Genomic DNA, 18454 nt, shown 5'->3' with positions numbered 1-18454 from the left:
TATTTTTGTCATGCCAGACTCTAAATCCATCAAGAACTATATTTGCTGTTCTCTTGTATTTGATAGGTTGTTCAAATGACAACGTAGATAGAGATATTTTTTATATAGGCCTATATAAAGCCACACACACACACACACACACACACACACACACACACACACACACATATATATATATATATATATATATATATATATATATATATACACACACATAGGGTGAATTCAGGTTGATTGGGACACTTTTTATATATGTATTTTCCAATATATATATATATATATATATATATGTATGTATGTATGTATAAGCTACACAAGTGTGTGTTTACTAGTAAATGCTATAAAAAATAATGAATGGATAAAATAGGCCTACCACATTTTTTATTTTAATTTAATATTCCTTTACTGTTTGCAATTTGTATCACAATTATGCAACCTCTAAAATTTTGAAATCTGAAATGATCTCATCGTGTGTCTGCTGAGGTAAGTACTACTACAATACTAAACTTTTTCTTATTCCTGAGGAAAAAAATATACAAAAAGAATCGCAAACAGTTAAGAAAGCAGATCTTTAAGAGGAGAATCGGAGCACATCCCAAATGAAGTTTATGTATTGAGTACATTTCTTTAAACAAACAAACAAACAAACAAGCAGTCTATGAACTATGCTGTGTCTTTAAACTTTCTGGAGCGTAGCCAGTAACATGAATGGTGCTGGACACGTGAGTTTGTCTCAATGTGGTCTCTCCTCTTAGTATTTCTCATGTTTTCTCTGGCTGTTGTCCAATTATTTTCTCTCTCTCTTTTTTTGCGCCTTTCGTGCCCCCTCCCTCCTCGTGTTATCCACCCACGGGAAAAGTGATTTTCGCCCCCCTCTCTCTTTTTTTTTTTTTAAATGTATATACCTCATCCTCATCTCCAGTCTCTGGACTTATTTCCGTGTGGGCAGCAGGGATGCATTTAAAATGCCCCCATTTTTTTATTTAAACCAATCCGCGTAGAAAGTCTTTCCCCGCAAATTCTTGAATCCGCAGTAGCGTGGATTTGACAGTGCACTGTCACACTTCCCTCTGCGAATGTCTCGTTCAAATTGCAATCGATCATTGGGCTTATTTTATTACTAAAGCCACCCCCACTTAATTCTACAGAGGAGATTTTCTCTCTCTCTCTCTCTCTCTCTCTCTGTGTGTGTGTGAGAGAGTGTGTGAGCCAAATTCTCAACCAAGAGGCAGCACGTGCTTCTCACAATACCGCGCTTTTAATTTACATTTTGCATCCCCTTCATGAGCGCACCGGTTTTAAACGCATTGTTTTTGATAAGCGCGCACTGGTGAGCGCGAGACACTGACTGACTGGCGGCGAGCTCGTGCTGCAGGAACAGAAGGTGCGCGAGAGACTATTTGGAACTCACACACACGATGAGCGCGCGCGGCGAGGAAGCTGCCGGCGAAGCTTCAGGATCGCAGGAGCAGCCCGAGCCCGAGCCCGCCCCGGCCGAGCCAAAGAAGAGGGGACCGGGTAGACCCAGGAAGCCGCAACAGGTCAGTGTGACTCTTATTTCTTCCACCACTAACACATTTAATATACTAAATTGGGAATGGACGTGTTTAACCTTGCTAGACCGCTCAATAAACATTCTTAGAGTAACTATATTACTCTTCGCGCGCACTTTATGGCTCATATATTTACATGCACCCCTGCTGCAAAAACGGCTTTAAAACCAGACTACGCTGGTTTGCTGGTCTCCCGAACAGGTCTGGTTGCAGGTTTTAAAGGGAATTTGGACACTTTTCAGCTACTAACCAATTTGGCGACCTAAACCAACTAAACACCAGCTTGGGAGACTAGCAAACCAATTTAGTCTGGTTTTCAGCTTATTCTTAATATATATATATTTTATTAATTTCCTTTATCTAGTTGTACTATATCTAAATTTGTGTACTGTATTGTATTGTACATTGCTTGCAAGTAATGCATATTTGCAAACCTTTTGTACGTGTACACTGTCTCATGTATGTCTTTGTTTATATAGGTAGTTGACATATAACAAGACTTTTTTTTTTTAATTCAACATTATGATTTTATTTTCACTGTTTTACCTTCACTACTTTTAATGCTTTAAATGGACATGCAATATGTCATTTTTCTTTTAAAAAGTGCAAACATTTCAATTAATATAGATGAATTAGAAAACGTTTCTTTAAAATAGTTTTGATGAATTAAAGCATGGCACACTGATGGACACAGCTGTCACTGCTTGAAACATGATGTCAACTTCCCACTTTTTACACAGCGTTTTTCGACAGAAGTATCAAGTTTTTAGACAGAAGTATCAAGTTTGAGTGCTTGGTTGTGATTGCATTTTACGTTTGAATTTCTCTTGTGGAGAATACCTGCAGACTGAACGTATAGCTTGTATGTGCTATTAGGTTTTTTGTACGAGTAGCACTTGTTTGCATTTGTACAGGAAGCACTTCTTTATAGCAGATAGCATTCCAAATTGCACACACTTTAAATGCTAAATGCCGTAAATGTATAGCCTGCACTACAGGATCCTCTGTTGATGTGATGAGATCAAAGTCAGTTTGCTTTAGAAATCTTTCATCAGTCATAACAAAATTTGTTTTATATATATATATATATATATATATATATATATATATATATATATATATATATATAGACTGAAAGATTATATATATACAGTACCTGTCAAAAGTTTGGAAACTAAAAAATTTAATGTTTTTGAAAGTCATCTATTATACTCACCAAGGCTGCGTTTATTTAATAAAAAAAATACAGTAAAAGCAGTAATATTGTGAAATATTACAATTTAAAATAATGTTTTCTATTTTAATAAACAGCCATTAGTAGCATTAATCCAGTCTTCAGTGTCACATGATCCTTCAGAAATCATTCTAATATGCTGATTTGCTGCTCAAGAAACATTTATTATTATTATTATTATTATTATTATCAATGTTTAAAACAGTTTTTGCTGTTTAACGTTTTTGTGGAAACAATGATACTGAATTCAAACATTTGTGATATATGAAATATATTGAGGATGCATTAAATTGATCAAAAGTGACAGTGAAGACATTTAAAATCTTACAAAAGATTTCCATTTAATAAATGCTTTAATACATTTAATTAATAAATGCAAATAAATGCTGTTCATTGAACTTTCTATTCATCAAAGAATCCTGAAAAAAAAAGTAAAACAAAAATGTAAGCAGCACAACTGTTTTCAGCATTGATAATAATAAAAATAAGAAACGTTACCTGATAATGAGTAACGTTACTTAGTTACTTAGTTACTTAGAGTGATTTCTGAAGGATCATGTGACACTGAAGACTGCAGTAATGATGCTGAGAATTCAGTTTTGCAATCACAGGAATAAATTACATTTCAAAGTATATTCAAATACAAAACAGTTCTTTTAATTTGTTATAATATCTTGCAATATTACTGTTTTAATGTATTTTTGATTAAATAAATGCAGCATTGAAGAGCATAAGAGACATCTTTCAAAGAAAAAAAATATATATATATTTTTGCATATAGAGATTATAGTGGCTATTTTAAATGTACCTGTTGATGTGAGCAGTGGTTACTATAACAACAAGCGTGTCACTGAACATCTAACTGTTTAGTCATGACCACATCCTTCAAAATTCTTGTTTTGAGTGTTTGTGGTTAGAGGATGTGATTCACTATCTTAAGTAACTCAGCAGTGACTCTCTGCAATACCTCTAATTGCAAATATAGCCATCAGGATGAGCTGGCAAGTGGGGTTAAAAATAAGTCAATCAGTCACCAAATATAAAGATGTTGCATGTATGGAAAAAAAAAAAAAATTCAAAAATTTGCGTGTGTGTGCATAGTAACATAGCAAGTGCTGTTGTTGTTACTTCAGGGTAAGGTAAAAGTCGCTTTATGGTTAATATAGTCAATATATGCAGGCAAATATAAGTAAAACTATTTGAAAGAAGTCTGTTGTTAATCACATAAATGTTTACAAGGCTAAAAAGTTGTATTGTAAAAATGTTTTGTTGTCTGTGCAGGAATTAAAGTTACCTTTAGTTGTTTTTCCTGTGTGCTTACATATAGACACACAACTTTGTCCGTTTTGGTCTTGACTCATAAAGCACCAAGTGAATGGGAGAGCACCAGTAAATGTGTGTATGCTTGAAAGGAACCCTGTCTTCTTTGAGAGGAGGGGGGAGAGTGCAGAAGGGTATAGAGTGGTCTCAGAAAACTATTTGGACACTCAAGCCACATTTCAAATGTTTTAATTTCTGTGGCACCTGCACTTTACTAAGCTATTTTTACAATTGTTTTAAAGCATTTTTAGCGTATGTATGAACTTATGATGTCAATTTCACAGCAGAGTAACCACAGGTGTAGCTCATCACATTAACTCTGAACATGATCCACTAATGTCTGACAACCAGAAAGTGTCCAAATACGTTTGGTGTCATTTTGAGCAAATATATTATCATTTTGAAACCTTAAAATTGGCTTGAAAAGTGTGCTTGTGCTTTCTTCCAAAAAATGGCACTTGGTTTGCTGATAGAATGTGGAGCGGCTGTAGCCCGTGGCTTTGTTTCCTGTCCTCATGGCCTAAGTTCACCTCCTCTCCTCTTCAGGAACCTACAGGAGAGCCTGTCCCCAAACGACCGAGGGGACGCCCCAAAGGAAGCAAGAACAAGGGCCCCTCCAAAGCAGCGCAGAAGGTGAGAAACAAGCAACTTTCTGCACCTTAGCAGTCACAAACAAACTCACACAAATACATCTATCTATCTATGTATCTATCTATCTATCTATCTATCTATCTATCTATCTGTCGGTCTATAATTCTACCTATAATTCTATCATTCTATCTGTCTGTCGTTGTATCGTATCATTCTATCGTATCATTCTACCATTCTATCTATCGTATTATTATTTTATCGTATTCTATCTATCGTTCTATCTATCAATCGTTCTATCATTTTATCATTCTATCTATCACTTTATCGTTCTATCTATCGATTATTCTATCTATCTATCATTTTATCGTTCTATCTATCGATCGATCATTCTATCTATCGTTTTATCGTTCTATCGGTCTGCCTATTGTTCTTTCTATCGTTCTATCATTATCTGTCATTGTATCTATTTATCGTTCTATCATTTTATCTATCGTTCAATCTCTTTTATCTATTGTATTGTTCTATCTATCGTTCTATCTACCATTTTATCATTCTATCTATTGTTTTATTGTTCTATGTATAATTTTATTGTTCTATCGGTCTGTCTATCATTCTATCTATCATTCTATCAGTGTATCTATCTTTCTATCTGTTGTTCGATTGTCAAATTTGTCTGCCTATCCATCTTTCATTTGAATGTCAGATAGTACTGTCTGTGTCTGTCTGTCTGTCTATCTATCATTTTATCGTTCTTTTGTTTTATCTATCTATCTATCTATCTATCTATCTATCTATCTATCTATCTATCTGCCTGTCTGTCTGTCTGTCTGTCTGTCTGTCTGTCTATCTATCTATCTATCTATGTATCTATTCTCCATTTTTATGAATCATTTATCAGAAATGTGTCAGGAACATTTAAAAGCGTGTCAGATGTGTCAACATCTGAGGGTATGTGTGAATGTTGAGGGCTGCCTTCTTGATGTCTCAATCATAAAGCCTCAGTGTTGCCTATGTGAACGGACCGCAGTGACCCGAACCCCTTTGCTCTGTGTTTCAGCAGAGCAGTTAACACTAAGCTTCAGTAATGTGGCAGGGGGAGTCCTGCTGACCTACACACCTAAAAGTAGCAGTGAATTCTACACACATAAATACTCTCTCTCTGTCTCGCCTTAGGCAAATGACCACGCATTTGTGAGAGAACCACAAACATGCAGGCATACACACGAGCGTGCATGAAGAGTATACTCTGCTCAGGGAGTATAGAGCATGCACTGTTGCATATTGCCAAACGAACTCTGTTCCCATTCCTTACTAATGCCCATGTAAACAGAAAAGCAAATCACAGCACATACATTTTAGTTGGTGTGCATCAGTTTTAGCCGAATGTGACTGTCAGCATTTGTAATTGCTGAATTCTGTTTATGTATTGGGAATGCCTTTAAAGAGGGATTGTTCTGGCAAGCGTTTTGTAATGAAGTCATTAACATTTCAGCCGTGCTTGTGTGTGTGGTCTAGTCTGGCATATGTTTGTGGGAAGTCCCCTCAACTGTCAGTGCGTTTGGTTTTTAAAAGCATTACTGTGTTATTCTCATCTCTGAGCCGTCGAGGGGAGCTGAGATGTCTACTTGCGGAATTAGCCTGCGTTAATAACTCAGTGACAGCCCTGACCACTCTCTTTTCGCAGTAATGTACCACTGTATACAGTCACAGGCTCGCTTTGAAAAGCTTGAGAAATTTTCTGCTAGTGTAATACTATTTCATCTCATTTAACTTTGTTATGATATACAGTGGACTGAATATTCTACCAAGATGAAAGGAGCCAAATTCGGCAATAGAGACACTTCTCAAAAGATTTGCTTTCCCACCCAAAATCAGTCATCGTCTGTGTCTCCTACCACTTTTACGACCCTCTATTTATAGATTGATAGATAGATAATGCCTTGAGACAATGCAAGAAATAAACAAAAACCTCCCAGTTCATGACAGTCATGTAGCAGTCAATAAATAATTCAATTTAATTTACGCATTAAAGATTCTGACATTGTTAGCTCTTAATTGCACTAAAGAACCCACAGAACTGGTATCATATGAACATTCCAGGCTAAACAGGCCATGATATACCTCAATGGTACACGGTTTTAGCTGTCAAGACATATAATCAGACCATTTCCGCCCTGCTACGATCATTTTGGTCAATTCATAGGCCCTAATGACTAGCCGGAATATTTTCCGTTGACCAGACATTGTTGGAACTTGATACGGGGCACCAGGGGGCTAATTTTAAACTCTCCATTCGCAAAAGTGGGTTTGGCAGAAGCGAGACTGCCCCTCCCTTTCCATTAATGAGAGATGGCCTTGTCCCCAGCCTCACACGCATGCCAGGATGTCCTGGTGTCGAAGAGGACAGCGAGCGCCCGGGCTCGTGTCTGCCGTGGACACGGGACATGGCTGGACGAGACACGCAAACACAGACATGATTAATTGATCAGGGTGTCGACTTGCAGACCATTAAATCTCCTGATTAAAAATGCAGCATCCCCAACAGAGGACCGAGGGTAGGGAGACACTGATTGGTCCGAGAAAGACAGACAGAGACACTGAGAAAGACGCAGACAAGAAGAGGTGAGGTTAAAGGGTTTGTGTCTTTGAGAGTCTTTGCAAATCATTATAAGCACAGCACACTGACATCAAATTTCTACTCCTTTTCAATCCCATAAACATCTGAGGAAGTGTGTAGGACACAAAATTGGTTGCCGGACTCAGGCTAACCGCTGACCCATGGCTGCCTCTGTGTCCTTTCTTAGTGACTGCCTGTGGCGTGAACTATGATGCTCAGGCTTATGTTTCGCCAGTCCATCATGCCTTTGCAGAACGGCGATGTGTCCTTGGGGTATTCAAAACAAACTCTGCTTGTTGAAGAAGTGGTAATGTGAGCCTTGACAATACCTGCATACTTAGTCAGGGCAAACAGACTGACCCAAACAGGACTGAACACATAACACAAAACACAACAGACAGAGATGCATTGTAGAAGTCGTTGCTGAAGTATTCCCACCGTGGATGAGAATACGGGTTTAAAGGGTTTATAGTTCACCCCAAAAAAGAAAATTCCTTCATCATTTACTCACCCTCATTTCTTTCTTCTGTCAGAAAAAAATGTGCAAAAATTGTACCCTTGTCACTGCATGGGGCAGTACCCTTAAAGGGATAACTTTGTACCTTATCTACTCCTAAAAGATGCAAATTAGCACCTTAGAGTAGTTCTATGTGCACCTAAGGTACTACTATGAACGTATTAAGTCCGGGACACACCATGCCGACGTCAAAGAACTAGCGGCGGCGAAAGCCGACTGTGTTATCGCCTCTTGTAGACTGTGTCTTGGATGAAAAGCTGTGCTTGAACACACCAAACAGACTAAAGGCACTGTCAACAAGCATGTGCATGTAAGTAAATATCTGTCCATTTCAGCAGATATCAATAGACTATTTTCGTCAATCAAAAAGGTTACAAACCGTAAACAAAGCAGCGCTTGCCATTTTGAATATCAATCACGCTGATCACTTTCTTCATTCCAGTTGGGTCATGTTATTATGAAAATATTCTTGATGATGTAATTTAAAACAGCCTTCTGTCTACCATCTTGAATTCTTTACTCACTTTCACCACTTTTGCTTTTATTCTCATGCACCGACTCGTTCGCTAAGCTGAACAGCCAATCAGAGTTCTCTCCTTCACCGATGGTCTGACGCTGATTCAACATGCTGAATCGGCCCAAAAAGCCCAGACGGTGTAAATAAGGTACAAAGTTGTCCCTTTAAGGCTACAGCCCAAGTGGCAGTCTGTTGTATCCTTAAAGGTATTTTTTTGTTTACACAAAAGGTGATTTTTTTTTTTTAAGAATATAATGAAAGAGAAGCAGAGAGTGGGTCTGTAAATCTTTTTTTCAGAATTACTAAAAAAAGTGGCCTATATGAATTGATATTTCAAGTCTACTGAAGCCATATACCATGTTGTTTTGTGTGAGGAAAGACCAAAATGTAAGTAATTTACTGTAAAATCTGGATATCTTCCCTAGCTTAGTAATTCATGAAAAAAAATCATTCTACTGAATCTGATCCAATTCCCCATTGATCCAATTCGCAGTGTTATTTTAGTATTATTTATATACTATTATAGTATTTATTTAATATTTTGAATTACCTTTTATTTTTATATTTTCAGTTTTAGTAATTTTATGTCCTTTTCTAATTTTCTTTTTCATTTTTCAACCTTTTTAAGGTTTCAGTTTTCCTCTAATATTTATATTTTGTTTTGTTTCAGCTCTATTTTAATTTCTGAAAACTATTTTAATAGTTTTAGTTAACAATAACAACATTGCAAACTAAATGAAAAACTGAATGAATTACTCGCTTATGATACAAACTGAATCAGCTATTTTTATTAATTACTAAATACATTTTATATAATGTCAGCTATGCATTTATAGATCCACGTGTCTTGACTTTGACATACACCACTTAAATATACTCTCATGATTCTGGATTCATGCCACCACCTTGGTAACTCTCTCAGATTAGCGTAATGCTTAAGCATGGTGGTGTTTTTAATAGGTTAGACGCATACTGTACCAGCATTGATTTGTATCTCACCTAATTGGGTGTACTCTGCTAACAAACATGATACCTTTGACACCTACCCTTCCTAGTTCATTCGCAGAATTCATAGATGTTTGATGATTTGAGTAAGGTTTCCTGCAGGGCTCTGCATGACAAAAGCCCTAGGCCAGAAGAAAACTTTATATCCTATAAATAATGAAGACGTGTCTTGTCTTGTTAATTGTCTTCGACCATGGCGGGAAGGCACCACCATTCAAACCCCCAGGGAAAGACTCTCCTGCTTCCACCTGTCAAATTATTTCACTTACAATTTCAGAAGGCGGCAGGATTGTTGCTTAAACAACACAAAATGTCTGGGAAATCCTATGCTGGTCTTCTGGCTCATACGGTTGAGAAAACTTGCCTCTTAAATGTTATTAATGGAAGAATCTACTGTCAAACAACTTTAGCAACAGGCTGGTGCAAGACTTTTTTGATGTTAAAGACATTTTCCTTTAAGGTGTTTTATTTTTACAGTGTACTTCAATGGACCCCTGTTATTAAGTTGGAGCCGCTGTGATTGAAACCCCATAACTGTCTTTCATGGCCCTTATCTGGGTGGTTTTGCTGATAATGGTGCTCTTATTTACACTTGAATGGCATAAAATTCCTCTAGTGAAATATTACGCTGCACAGACCAGGAACTCGGGCAACGGAGTTCATTGTTGGAGGCCCGGATATACCTTACAAACTCTTTATGTATTAAAAGCATTAGAAGAAAATGGAACCCTAGCATTTCACCTTCTCCTTTTGTGGCCATATATGAAAATGACTCTGCTTGTGACAAATTGTGTGCCTGAAAAATTTGTTTAAAGCACTTGATGAAATACCGGCCACTAATTCATGGTTGTTGGCATTTGCAGAAAGCTGAGACCACAGGGGAGAAAAGACCTAGAGGAAGACCCAGGAAATGGGTGAGTTTGTTTACATTAGTTGGACACATCCATTGCAGCATGATCCTATATACCTTACAAAACTATCCATAAAAATTAATTAGCATTGCAGCGTATCACCATGTTGCAAATACTTTGGAAAAACTTCCATTTTATTAGTATTTTATTTTTATTTTCCACTATATTTTACAAAAAGTTTACTTATTATTAATTTAATTTACATAATGATCAAACAACTGATGAAAAGTTGTGCTTTTCATGTTGCTTATATGTGCAGTCATGGATTTATTACTGACACACCAACATAAATGTAACAATGCAAAAAAATGTATTTACCGACACTGTTGTAGAAAAGCATGATTATATTCATGCATTACTTTACAGAGGGATTTTTTTTACCAAAAACATTTTTTTTTTAAATTACACTGTATGTGTATATATATATGTGTGTGTGTGTGTGTGTGTGTGTGTGTGTATGTATATATATATATATATATATATATATATATATATATATATATATATATATATATATATGTACAGTTATGTACATGTTACTTATTCAGTTGATCACCAATGTTCAACAGATTGTGGAAATTGTGCAATTGTTTTGTTTAGTTGTTTTAATTCAGTTTTAATCCAAGAATTTCTCAGAAAACCTGAATTTTGCAGTGTTTATCAGCCTGCAAATGTCACGTTTGATTGATAGCTGGAGGAGCAAACCTGCAGGCAGTTAAAAGTGCCACCAGGATAACTGCGGGGAGATATGGAGAGAATGAACCCTTTGTGGCATGCCGACTCTGTGTCCTTATGGATTTTTCTCAGGCAGACAGGAAAAGCAAAGCATTCCGAGGCCCCTAGACACACATTCAGAAGTGTGTCACATCTGAATTCTCTATACGTTTTAAGGAAAGTGACGGAACAGATTTGATATACCGTGTGCAAATGTTTAAAGTCAGCTATTTTATTATCAAATTCTTGGATCTTAAGTGTCATTTCATTAAGCAGTTCAAAATAGTTGCATGAAATCGCATATGGTGGGAGAGGGGGATGTCTGAAATTATTTGTTCAATTCAGAAATGAGTACATTTGTATTGGAGGAAAACATGCCCCATCTGACTCTATCATCCAGGAATGCAATTTGAGTCACATGTGAGCCGAGCTGTTCCAAAACACCCTTTACCTCCAAGTCTCGGCTGAGCCCCTATAGCTAACATGCTAAAGTTCAGCTTGTACTCGCCACGTCGGACTGTTTTAGGACAGAAACGTAATCTTTATTAGACACGCAAAGGGTTAGATGGGTCAGAGAATGAGGGCAGTCTTAAAGGAGCATCTCTAGAATGCAAGATCCTTGCTCATGCTTTTTTTAATGCTTTTTTTGTGCTTTTTTTGGACTTTATTCACATGTGGATTGTGAAGTATAGGACAGAAAAGGATTTGTAGGTCAATTAGATCATCTAGATTTTCTCTTTTGTTTTTTTTTGTTTTTTGTTTTTTCCTTTTTTGGTCACCACAGTTTTGTGTTTTTAATGCAGCCTGTCCATCAGAGAAAAATGCCCATTTTGAAAATATGTTTTGCACATCCCTAATTTGTCCATTTAAGCACTGTTGTAAGTGAAACAATTGAAATTTAATTGCTGCAAAACCAATGCCTCTAACCTGAAAAGCCGTTTTACCACATACCAGGGTAAAACATGATCTAGAAGTGTCTGTTTAAATGAGTTTGTGAGATTGAGAGTTTAAAGGCTGAATTCTTTGGACTGAACTGATAAAGTTTACATTTATTGCCCTGTTTCCTTTGTACCAATGCCCAAAGGTGCGTTCGGCTGCCCTTTCATGATGGCAGGTACACACTCCCACGCACACATACACGCACACACACACGCTTGATCCACCCACACATTGATGTCAGTTAGTCTTAAACAAATAGATAATGGAGTAATATACTTTGTAGATGCTAAGTAGAACTCGTAAATGGTTTTCCTCACACAGCAATAGAAATAGCAAAGAAAAGAGGACATTTTTTTCTTATTATAAACATTCTACACATTGATTGTACTTTTGTTTAAAGTGATTGTTTAAAATGATAATAATCACATTACTAGCTTGCTAATTTTTTTGTCTTGGTTGCAGAGGAAGTTAATCAATTATCCACCAAAACTTTGCATCCTTCAGTATGAAGTTTAAGATTCCATATCAGCCATTTTTCAGAGTACATCTTTAAAGGCATATAACCAAAAAATAATTGTTTGTCTTCCTGATTGAAGCACAAGCTATTATGGGTCAAAGGTTAACTAGACTTAAGCAAGGGCTGACTGCGAATAAGAGATTTTTTTCTTGGAAGTGTAATAAATTTTACCCTCTGGAAAAACAAATCCACCGGCTCTTTCAACCATTTTCTTTTGGGTAAGACATCCTTTAGCTGCAAATTAAAAATTTTCATCAAAATTTTTGCTGGTATTTTTCATTAAATGCTAAGATTTCTTTATCATTTTTTCATGTTTTTTTCCCCTTAATTTTATTTTTTAAACTGCAATTTTACAAAGGAAAAAAAATTCTGAAGAAAATTAGGTCACTCTTAATTACTGCTTTTTAGTAGTTAGTAAGGTAGTAGTTAAGTTTAGGTATTGTGTAGTAGGATTAATGAATGTAGAATAAGGTCATGCAGAATAAGGCATTAATATGTGCTTTATAAGTACTAAAAAACAGCCAATATCCTAGTAATATGCATGCTAATAAACAACTAGTTAATACTGAGAATTGGACCCTAAACTAAAGTGCAAAGTGAAAATTAACATTTTTTAACAGTTTATTAACAGTTTCTGCACTTCTACTTTCTATGGTCGAGAGCTTTTTTTCTGTTGCACATAGACACATGTTGCAGTTGATTTGAGTGTTACAAGCTGGTGTGAATCTGGAGGCATATTCATCAGGCTGTAGTCATTCTACAAACATCCTGAATGTGGAGTGGGCATAGTGGTATGACATCCTGTGAATGAGTCCGAGATGAACTTACGGCCAAGTGTATGAATGATAATGAGTCAGAGATGGAAAGCAGAGAGAGAGAGATAACACTCCGATCGGAACGTTTGGGTCTCTGAAAAAAAAGAACAAGCCCTGCATCTCTAGATGTGTGCCAAGGCTTTATTGAGTTCAGCCAATGCAGTCTGAGGCAGAAAACCAACATTTTTTGTCTTCCTGTCTCCTTTTTTATGAATGGGCAATGGGAAACGTGTGCGTCTGCAGCCCTCCGTCCTCTTGTATGGGTCATTGTGTGTGGGTTATGATCTGTTTAGCATGTCACCGATGAATTAACATGGCCGAGGGTCTGCGCGGCGGTCTCCACATACACAGGGTGGACTTGACAAGAGTTTTGCCATTCCTCTTCTAGATAAACAAGTCAGTTTTCTTCATTCAGCTACTGCTCGCCCTCCTGGAACTAATTATAGCATATCCTTTTTGGCTACAAGGGGCCGCTGGAATGTTTTCCTTTGTCCCCCTCCCCCAACTAAGTATCTCCACCCCCCTAAATGGTTAATAGTGGAAGGTGGCTCTGGCTTTGAGAAAAGAAAAAAAAAATGGTTTAATCATGTTCATTCCACCGTAGACATTTAAGACACTTACCAAAAGCTCACCAAGACTGGTTCATCCATCCAAGGCATTCGTCAGCTTCAAAATGACCCCTGTTGAGATGGATGCATTGAGCATCATGCTTTCAAACAGGAAATCCAGCAGCCAGAGGATGTAGAATGGTTTGGGATTCTTAAAATAAAATTTCGCAGGTGGCACAGCTGCTATGTGAGGATACTGGTTCGCTGCAAAAAACTGTCCTCCCCCAGACTGTTGAGAATAAAAGTTGTTCTAAGACCTTGAGTTGTTTATCTTGATAACAGGAATATTTATACAAAAGGAATTCATTGTTCTCAGCAGACTGCCATGTTCAGCTCATCAGTTGTTAAATTCCATCCACACAAAATATTAAAATTGTAATAAACTTTAATCAGTTTTAATTTTAAGTGTATAGAGATTATGCTCAAGGCTGTGTATTATAGCTAAAATCATATCATAATTAGTTTTTATTTTATGTATTTGCTCTGAAATAAAAGTTTAAAGCCTTTTTAATGTCAAGTAATGTAAAAAGTTTAATGTAATGAAAAGCATTTTTTAAAAAATAGACACATTTTTCATTGAATGAACACAAGAAATATTGATCTATCTATCTATCTAGATAAGGTAAGATTAAAAAAAAGATACAAAATCAATGTATACATATTTGTGACAGTGAAATAAATATCTCAAAATCATTTTAGAACAACTTTTATTCGTATCACTATGAGGGAGGACACGTTTTTTTGCATTGAATTATAGAATCCTTATGTAGCTGTGCCAGCTGTGAAATAAAAATAATTAACATAATAATTTAATTTAATAATAACTCATAGAATATTATTTTTCATGAAGCTACAAAAGTGATGCATTGTTTGGAAAACTAAAGGGCCAAATAAAAATGACATTTAAATGATAGCAATATTCACAAACTTGCATAATTTCATACCACCACCAAAACCATTGTGAATAAATCCTGAATTGTCCATATATATATTGCTCAGACTTCTTAAATAATTCCATTCACTTGGTGTAGAATTGCATTATTACTACTTGTTTTTGCTCTAGTCTGTTTGTTATTTATAAATCAGGCCAACAGGAAGTCCTGCTATAGGGAGCATTCTGCAGATCCCCTGCACCAGGCGTAATGTTATCTGCTAGATTTGCTTCAGCAGCCAAAAGACTGATTTATTGCCCCCCTCTTCCTTTTCCGGGTGCTCCTCCTGCACAGGTGCGGAGATGGACCGGGTCCGCTGTGCCAAGCGGACAAGCCGCACTGTGTTGCGGAGGTGGGGGCGTATTGGAACGGACTATCTCTGTCCTCAAACAGCTAACATTATTCAGTTGTGCACTGCAGTTCCCTTTTTGCCAACTGGCCGGTGTCCAGCGTGTTTACTCGTTTGGTTCCTCTGCAAGCGAGACTATAGCAAAGAAGGGAGAAGTTCTTGCCTCTTTTTGTGCTCTCTCTAGGCCTGCACGGCCCTTCAAGTGTTAGTGCTCACTTAGCCAACAGCCCTGCCTGTTTGTTACCACAGCAATAAGTGGGAATGCCGGCAAAGACAATAGATTTACTTCCCATGGCGTCTTCAAACCGTGAGGGATGTCACATGCATTCAAACGTTCTGGCCAAGAGGTTGACGTTATGATGTCCTCCTCATTTTACGCCAAGAATTCCTTTGATATGAGGTTGACGACAGCGCCTTGATTCATACTCGCTCTTCCCTTCCCAGGTGGTTCTTTCCACCAATGTTTGTTGGATCACAACGTCTTCGCAAACATCTGAGCAGGTTGCTCTCCAGCTTGTAGCTGCTGCCAAATTAGAGGGTAAAAAACGAATTGGGACGTTGTAAACCTATCGCTTGGATTTCTACTAGGAAGAGACGAGGAAATGAGTGAATGAATAAATGAAGAGGCACAAATGAGCGGAGGACAGGAGACGGTGGGGAGGAAGTTCTCTCTCATCTCACACAAGGATCTGCTGCTTTTGGCTGAAGGACAGACAGTGTTGTCAGGTGGTGAGGAGTGGAATCAGAGCCGAGGGAAATGGGAGGGAGAGTCTGGCAAGGATGAGGGGAGGCGCTCTGCGTTTTGAGGGGAACAAGGGCTGCGATTGGGAGTCATCCAACTGTCTCGATCTGGTGGGGAGGCTCGGAAAACCCTCAGTCTCTGCCAAAGTGTGAAAAGATATTTTCTCTCTTTTTTTTCCCCCTTCTTCCCTTTCTTAATGTGTCCATGTGTGAGGCGGGAGGAGGGTATTGTGATGGGAATTTGGTGTCAAACATCAAAACCTTTTTATAGCCTTCGTGAGCCTCCTGGGCAAAATATTGAACTTGGCCCCCCGGGCGTTTCTAGGCAGGAGACTCGGCAGTCAGCTGAGGTCCTGTCCTGCTCTGAGTCAATGGCTTGGACTATACGCTTGGTCTTTCAGCCTGTTTTTCCTCGCATTTCCTATTCCACACTAAATGGGACTGAAATAGTAAGATTCTGTCAGCTTTATTTATACTTGTAAACAAATCCAAATGTTTGAAGAACGCCACAGTGAAACTCCATGTTGAGTCATACGGGTGTCTACATGGGCGTCTACATGGGCTACTATGTTTATGTCAACATAAAATTAAAACTGAGCCTATTTACTTTCTTAATACATGTTCTTGATGTATGATTCATCAAAGCACATAATTCAAAAACATTTTTTTCACAATATTTCATCAGAATTTAATAACTTGCTCTGACTTCTCTTTCCGTTTGATTCACCCAGAGTAATGTTAATGTAATATTATGTTAAGCAAAGGCCAACTATCTATTTAGACTGTTTCAGGCTACTGTCATAAGTAACTACTGTCATAGTTAATGTAATTATTGAATGACAGCCCTTGCAGTTGCACTTTATTTTACAGTAGGTGCATTTATGTGTATTTGCAGTGTACTTGCCTAAGAATGTACTGGTAATATAAGGTAACTACATGGGTTTAGGTTAGGTTTAGGGGTAGTTTCAGGGTTAGCACCTAGTTATTACCCAGTTATTCCAATTACAATAATACGAACATAGTATGTACATGGGGAACAGGACTGTAAAAAGTGCTACCGCCCGTGCAATAATTGCTATTTTAGTAAGAATCAAATAAATGTGGTCAGATTTTTTACTATTAGAAAAACTTGTGTAAAACTTGTACCTTTGGGAATACAACAGGGACATCTTTGTTCCTTATTTACCCTTAAAGGGTTCATAGTAGTACCTTAAGAGTAGTACCTTACATATTAGAACTCTCTAGCGCAGGGTTCTCCAAACTCAGTTCTGGATCGCCCCTGTCCTGCAGAGTTTAGCTCCAACTTGCCTCAACACACCTGCCTGGGAGTTTCTAGTATGCCTAATTAGACCTTGATTAGCTGATTCAGGTGTGTTTAATTGGAGTTGGAGCTAAACTCTGCAAGACAGTGGCCCTCCAGGACCGAGTTTGGAGACCCCTGCCCTAAAGGCTCATTTCCACTGAGCGGTACGGTTTAGTACAGTACAGTATGGTACGCAATTATTTCTGTTTTGATTGTCTGAAGTTGTGAATGGGACCAAAATGCAGATTTTTTTGGGACCCTTCCGTTGGGGTACCTAGCACAGTAGTCCGGTACCTAAAGGGTGGAGTTAGACTCACTGCAGAACATTGATTTGGTTGACAGTGCTACAAGGGGAATGACAACACAAGAGGCGCCATTTTTTGAATATTTAAAACAGCTGCATGGTGAGAAGCAAGAACAAGATCTGCCGTATGTCCTCCATTGTTTTTTACTGTGTCACTTTCCTCTTTGCGTGAGAATGACGTTGATCGCTTCCTTTCGGCATACACCACGCCTATCAAGTAAGGGTACTGCTGGCGGTGGAAACACAAGCCAGGTCAGGGTTTACCATCCCGAATCGTACTGTACTATACCGCTCTGTGGAAATGAGCCATTAGGTACTAATGTGTACCTAGGGGTAGATTAAGGCAAGAATTGTCCCTTTAAGGGTACTGCCTCAGTGACAAGCTGTTGTACTAATCAGGGTACAATTTTCTGACATTTTGATTTTTATCACCTTCACAGTCGACAACCAGCTCTCATTCATTTTGATATGTAATGCCCATTATTCATGATGGATGAAATACTCGTTGGGGTGCTTTGTTTCACACAGGCCCTGTTTACACCTGGTATTAAGATGTGTTTTGGTCGACCGGATCACAAGTGGACAACGCTAAATACAGGTATAAATGGGGTGTAAAATGTTTTGAGCTTGTCCACTTTCAACTACTTCCAGAGGGAGTAGAAAACGCATTAGACTGGATTGCTTTCATAGTGTAAACGCTCATGTTGTGAAATGCATTCGAACAGCCTCAAAAGAGTACCTACTCTCCACCTACTGGCCTAATTCATAAACATTATGGGAAGCGCGCTAGCCAGACGGGATTTAAACTTTGTCGGCTGAAGACCCAAGTTTGATTTGAAGATGAAAAACGTAACAAGCACAATGTTCTCTCTCCATTCCTGATTTCTAACATGCAGTCACCATGTTCGGCGTGGTCTATCAGAGCAGAAACGAAAGCTGATGCTCTCCGTTTGTTTTTCCATCATCT

General features: G+C 37.8%; 1 protein-coding gene across 3 annotated transcripts in view; it reads left to right on the top strand.

Annotated features, from left to right (window-relative positions):
* Positions 1–491: 491 nt before the first annotated feature.
* hmga2 (high mobility group AT-hook 2) overlaps positions 492–18454 on the top strand; it is a 34909-nt gene continuing 16946 nt past the window's right edge. The window contains exons 1-4 of one of the 3 annotated variants that reach the window (XM_048156069.1): positions 492–1541; positions 4654–4740; positions 10218–10268; positions 10957–11216. In XM_048156069.1, coding sequence (XP_048012026.1) covers positions 1419–1541; positions 4654–4740; positions 10218–10268; positions 10957–11001 — 306 coding nt within the window. In that variant the 5' untranslated portion in view covers positions 492–1418 and the 3' untranslated portion in view covers positions 11002–11216. Of the gene's footprint in view, positions 1542–4580; positions 4741–10217; positions 10269–10956; positions 11217–18454 lie in introns of those variants that run through there. The other 2 variants (XM_048156068.1, XM_048156071.1) reach the window with 2 other exon arrangements.

The sequence above is a fragment of the Megalobrama amblycephala genome, linkage group LG14 (genome assembly GCF_018812025.1).
Source record: "Megalobrama amblycephala isolate DHTTF-2021 linkage group LG14, ASM1881202v1, whole genome shotgun sequence".
NCBI classification, from domain to species: Eukaryota; Metazoa; Chordata; class Actinopteri; order Cypriniformes; family Xenocyprididae; genus Megalobrama; species Megalobrama amblycephala.
Note: the sequence above shows the minus strand (reverse complement) of the source record. Positions and strands in the feature narration are given on the sequence as shown.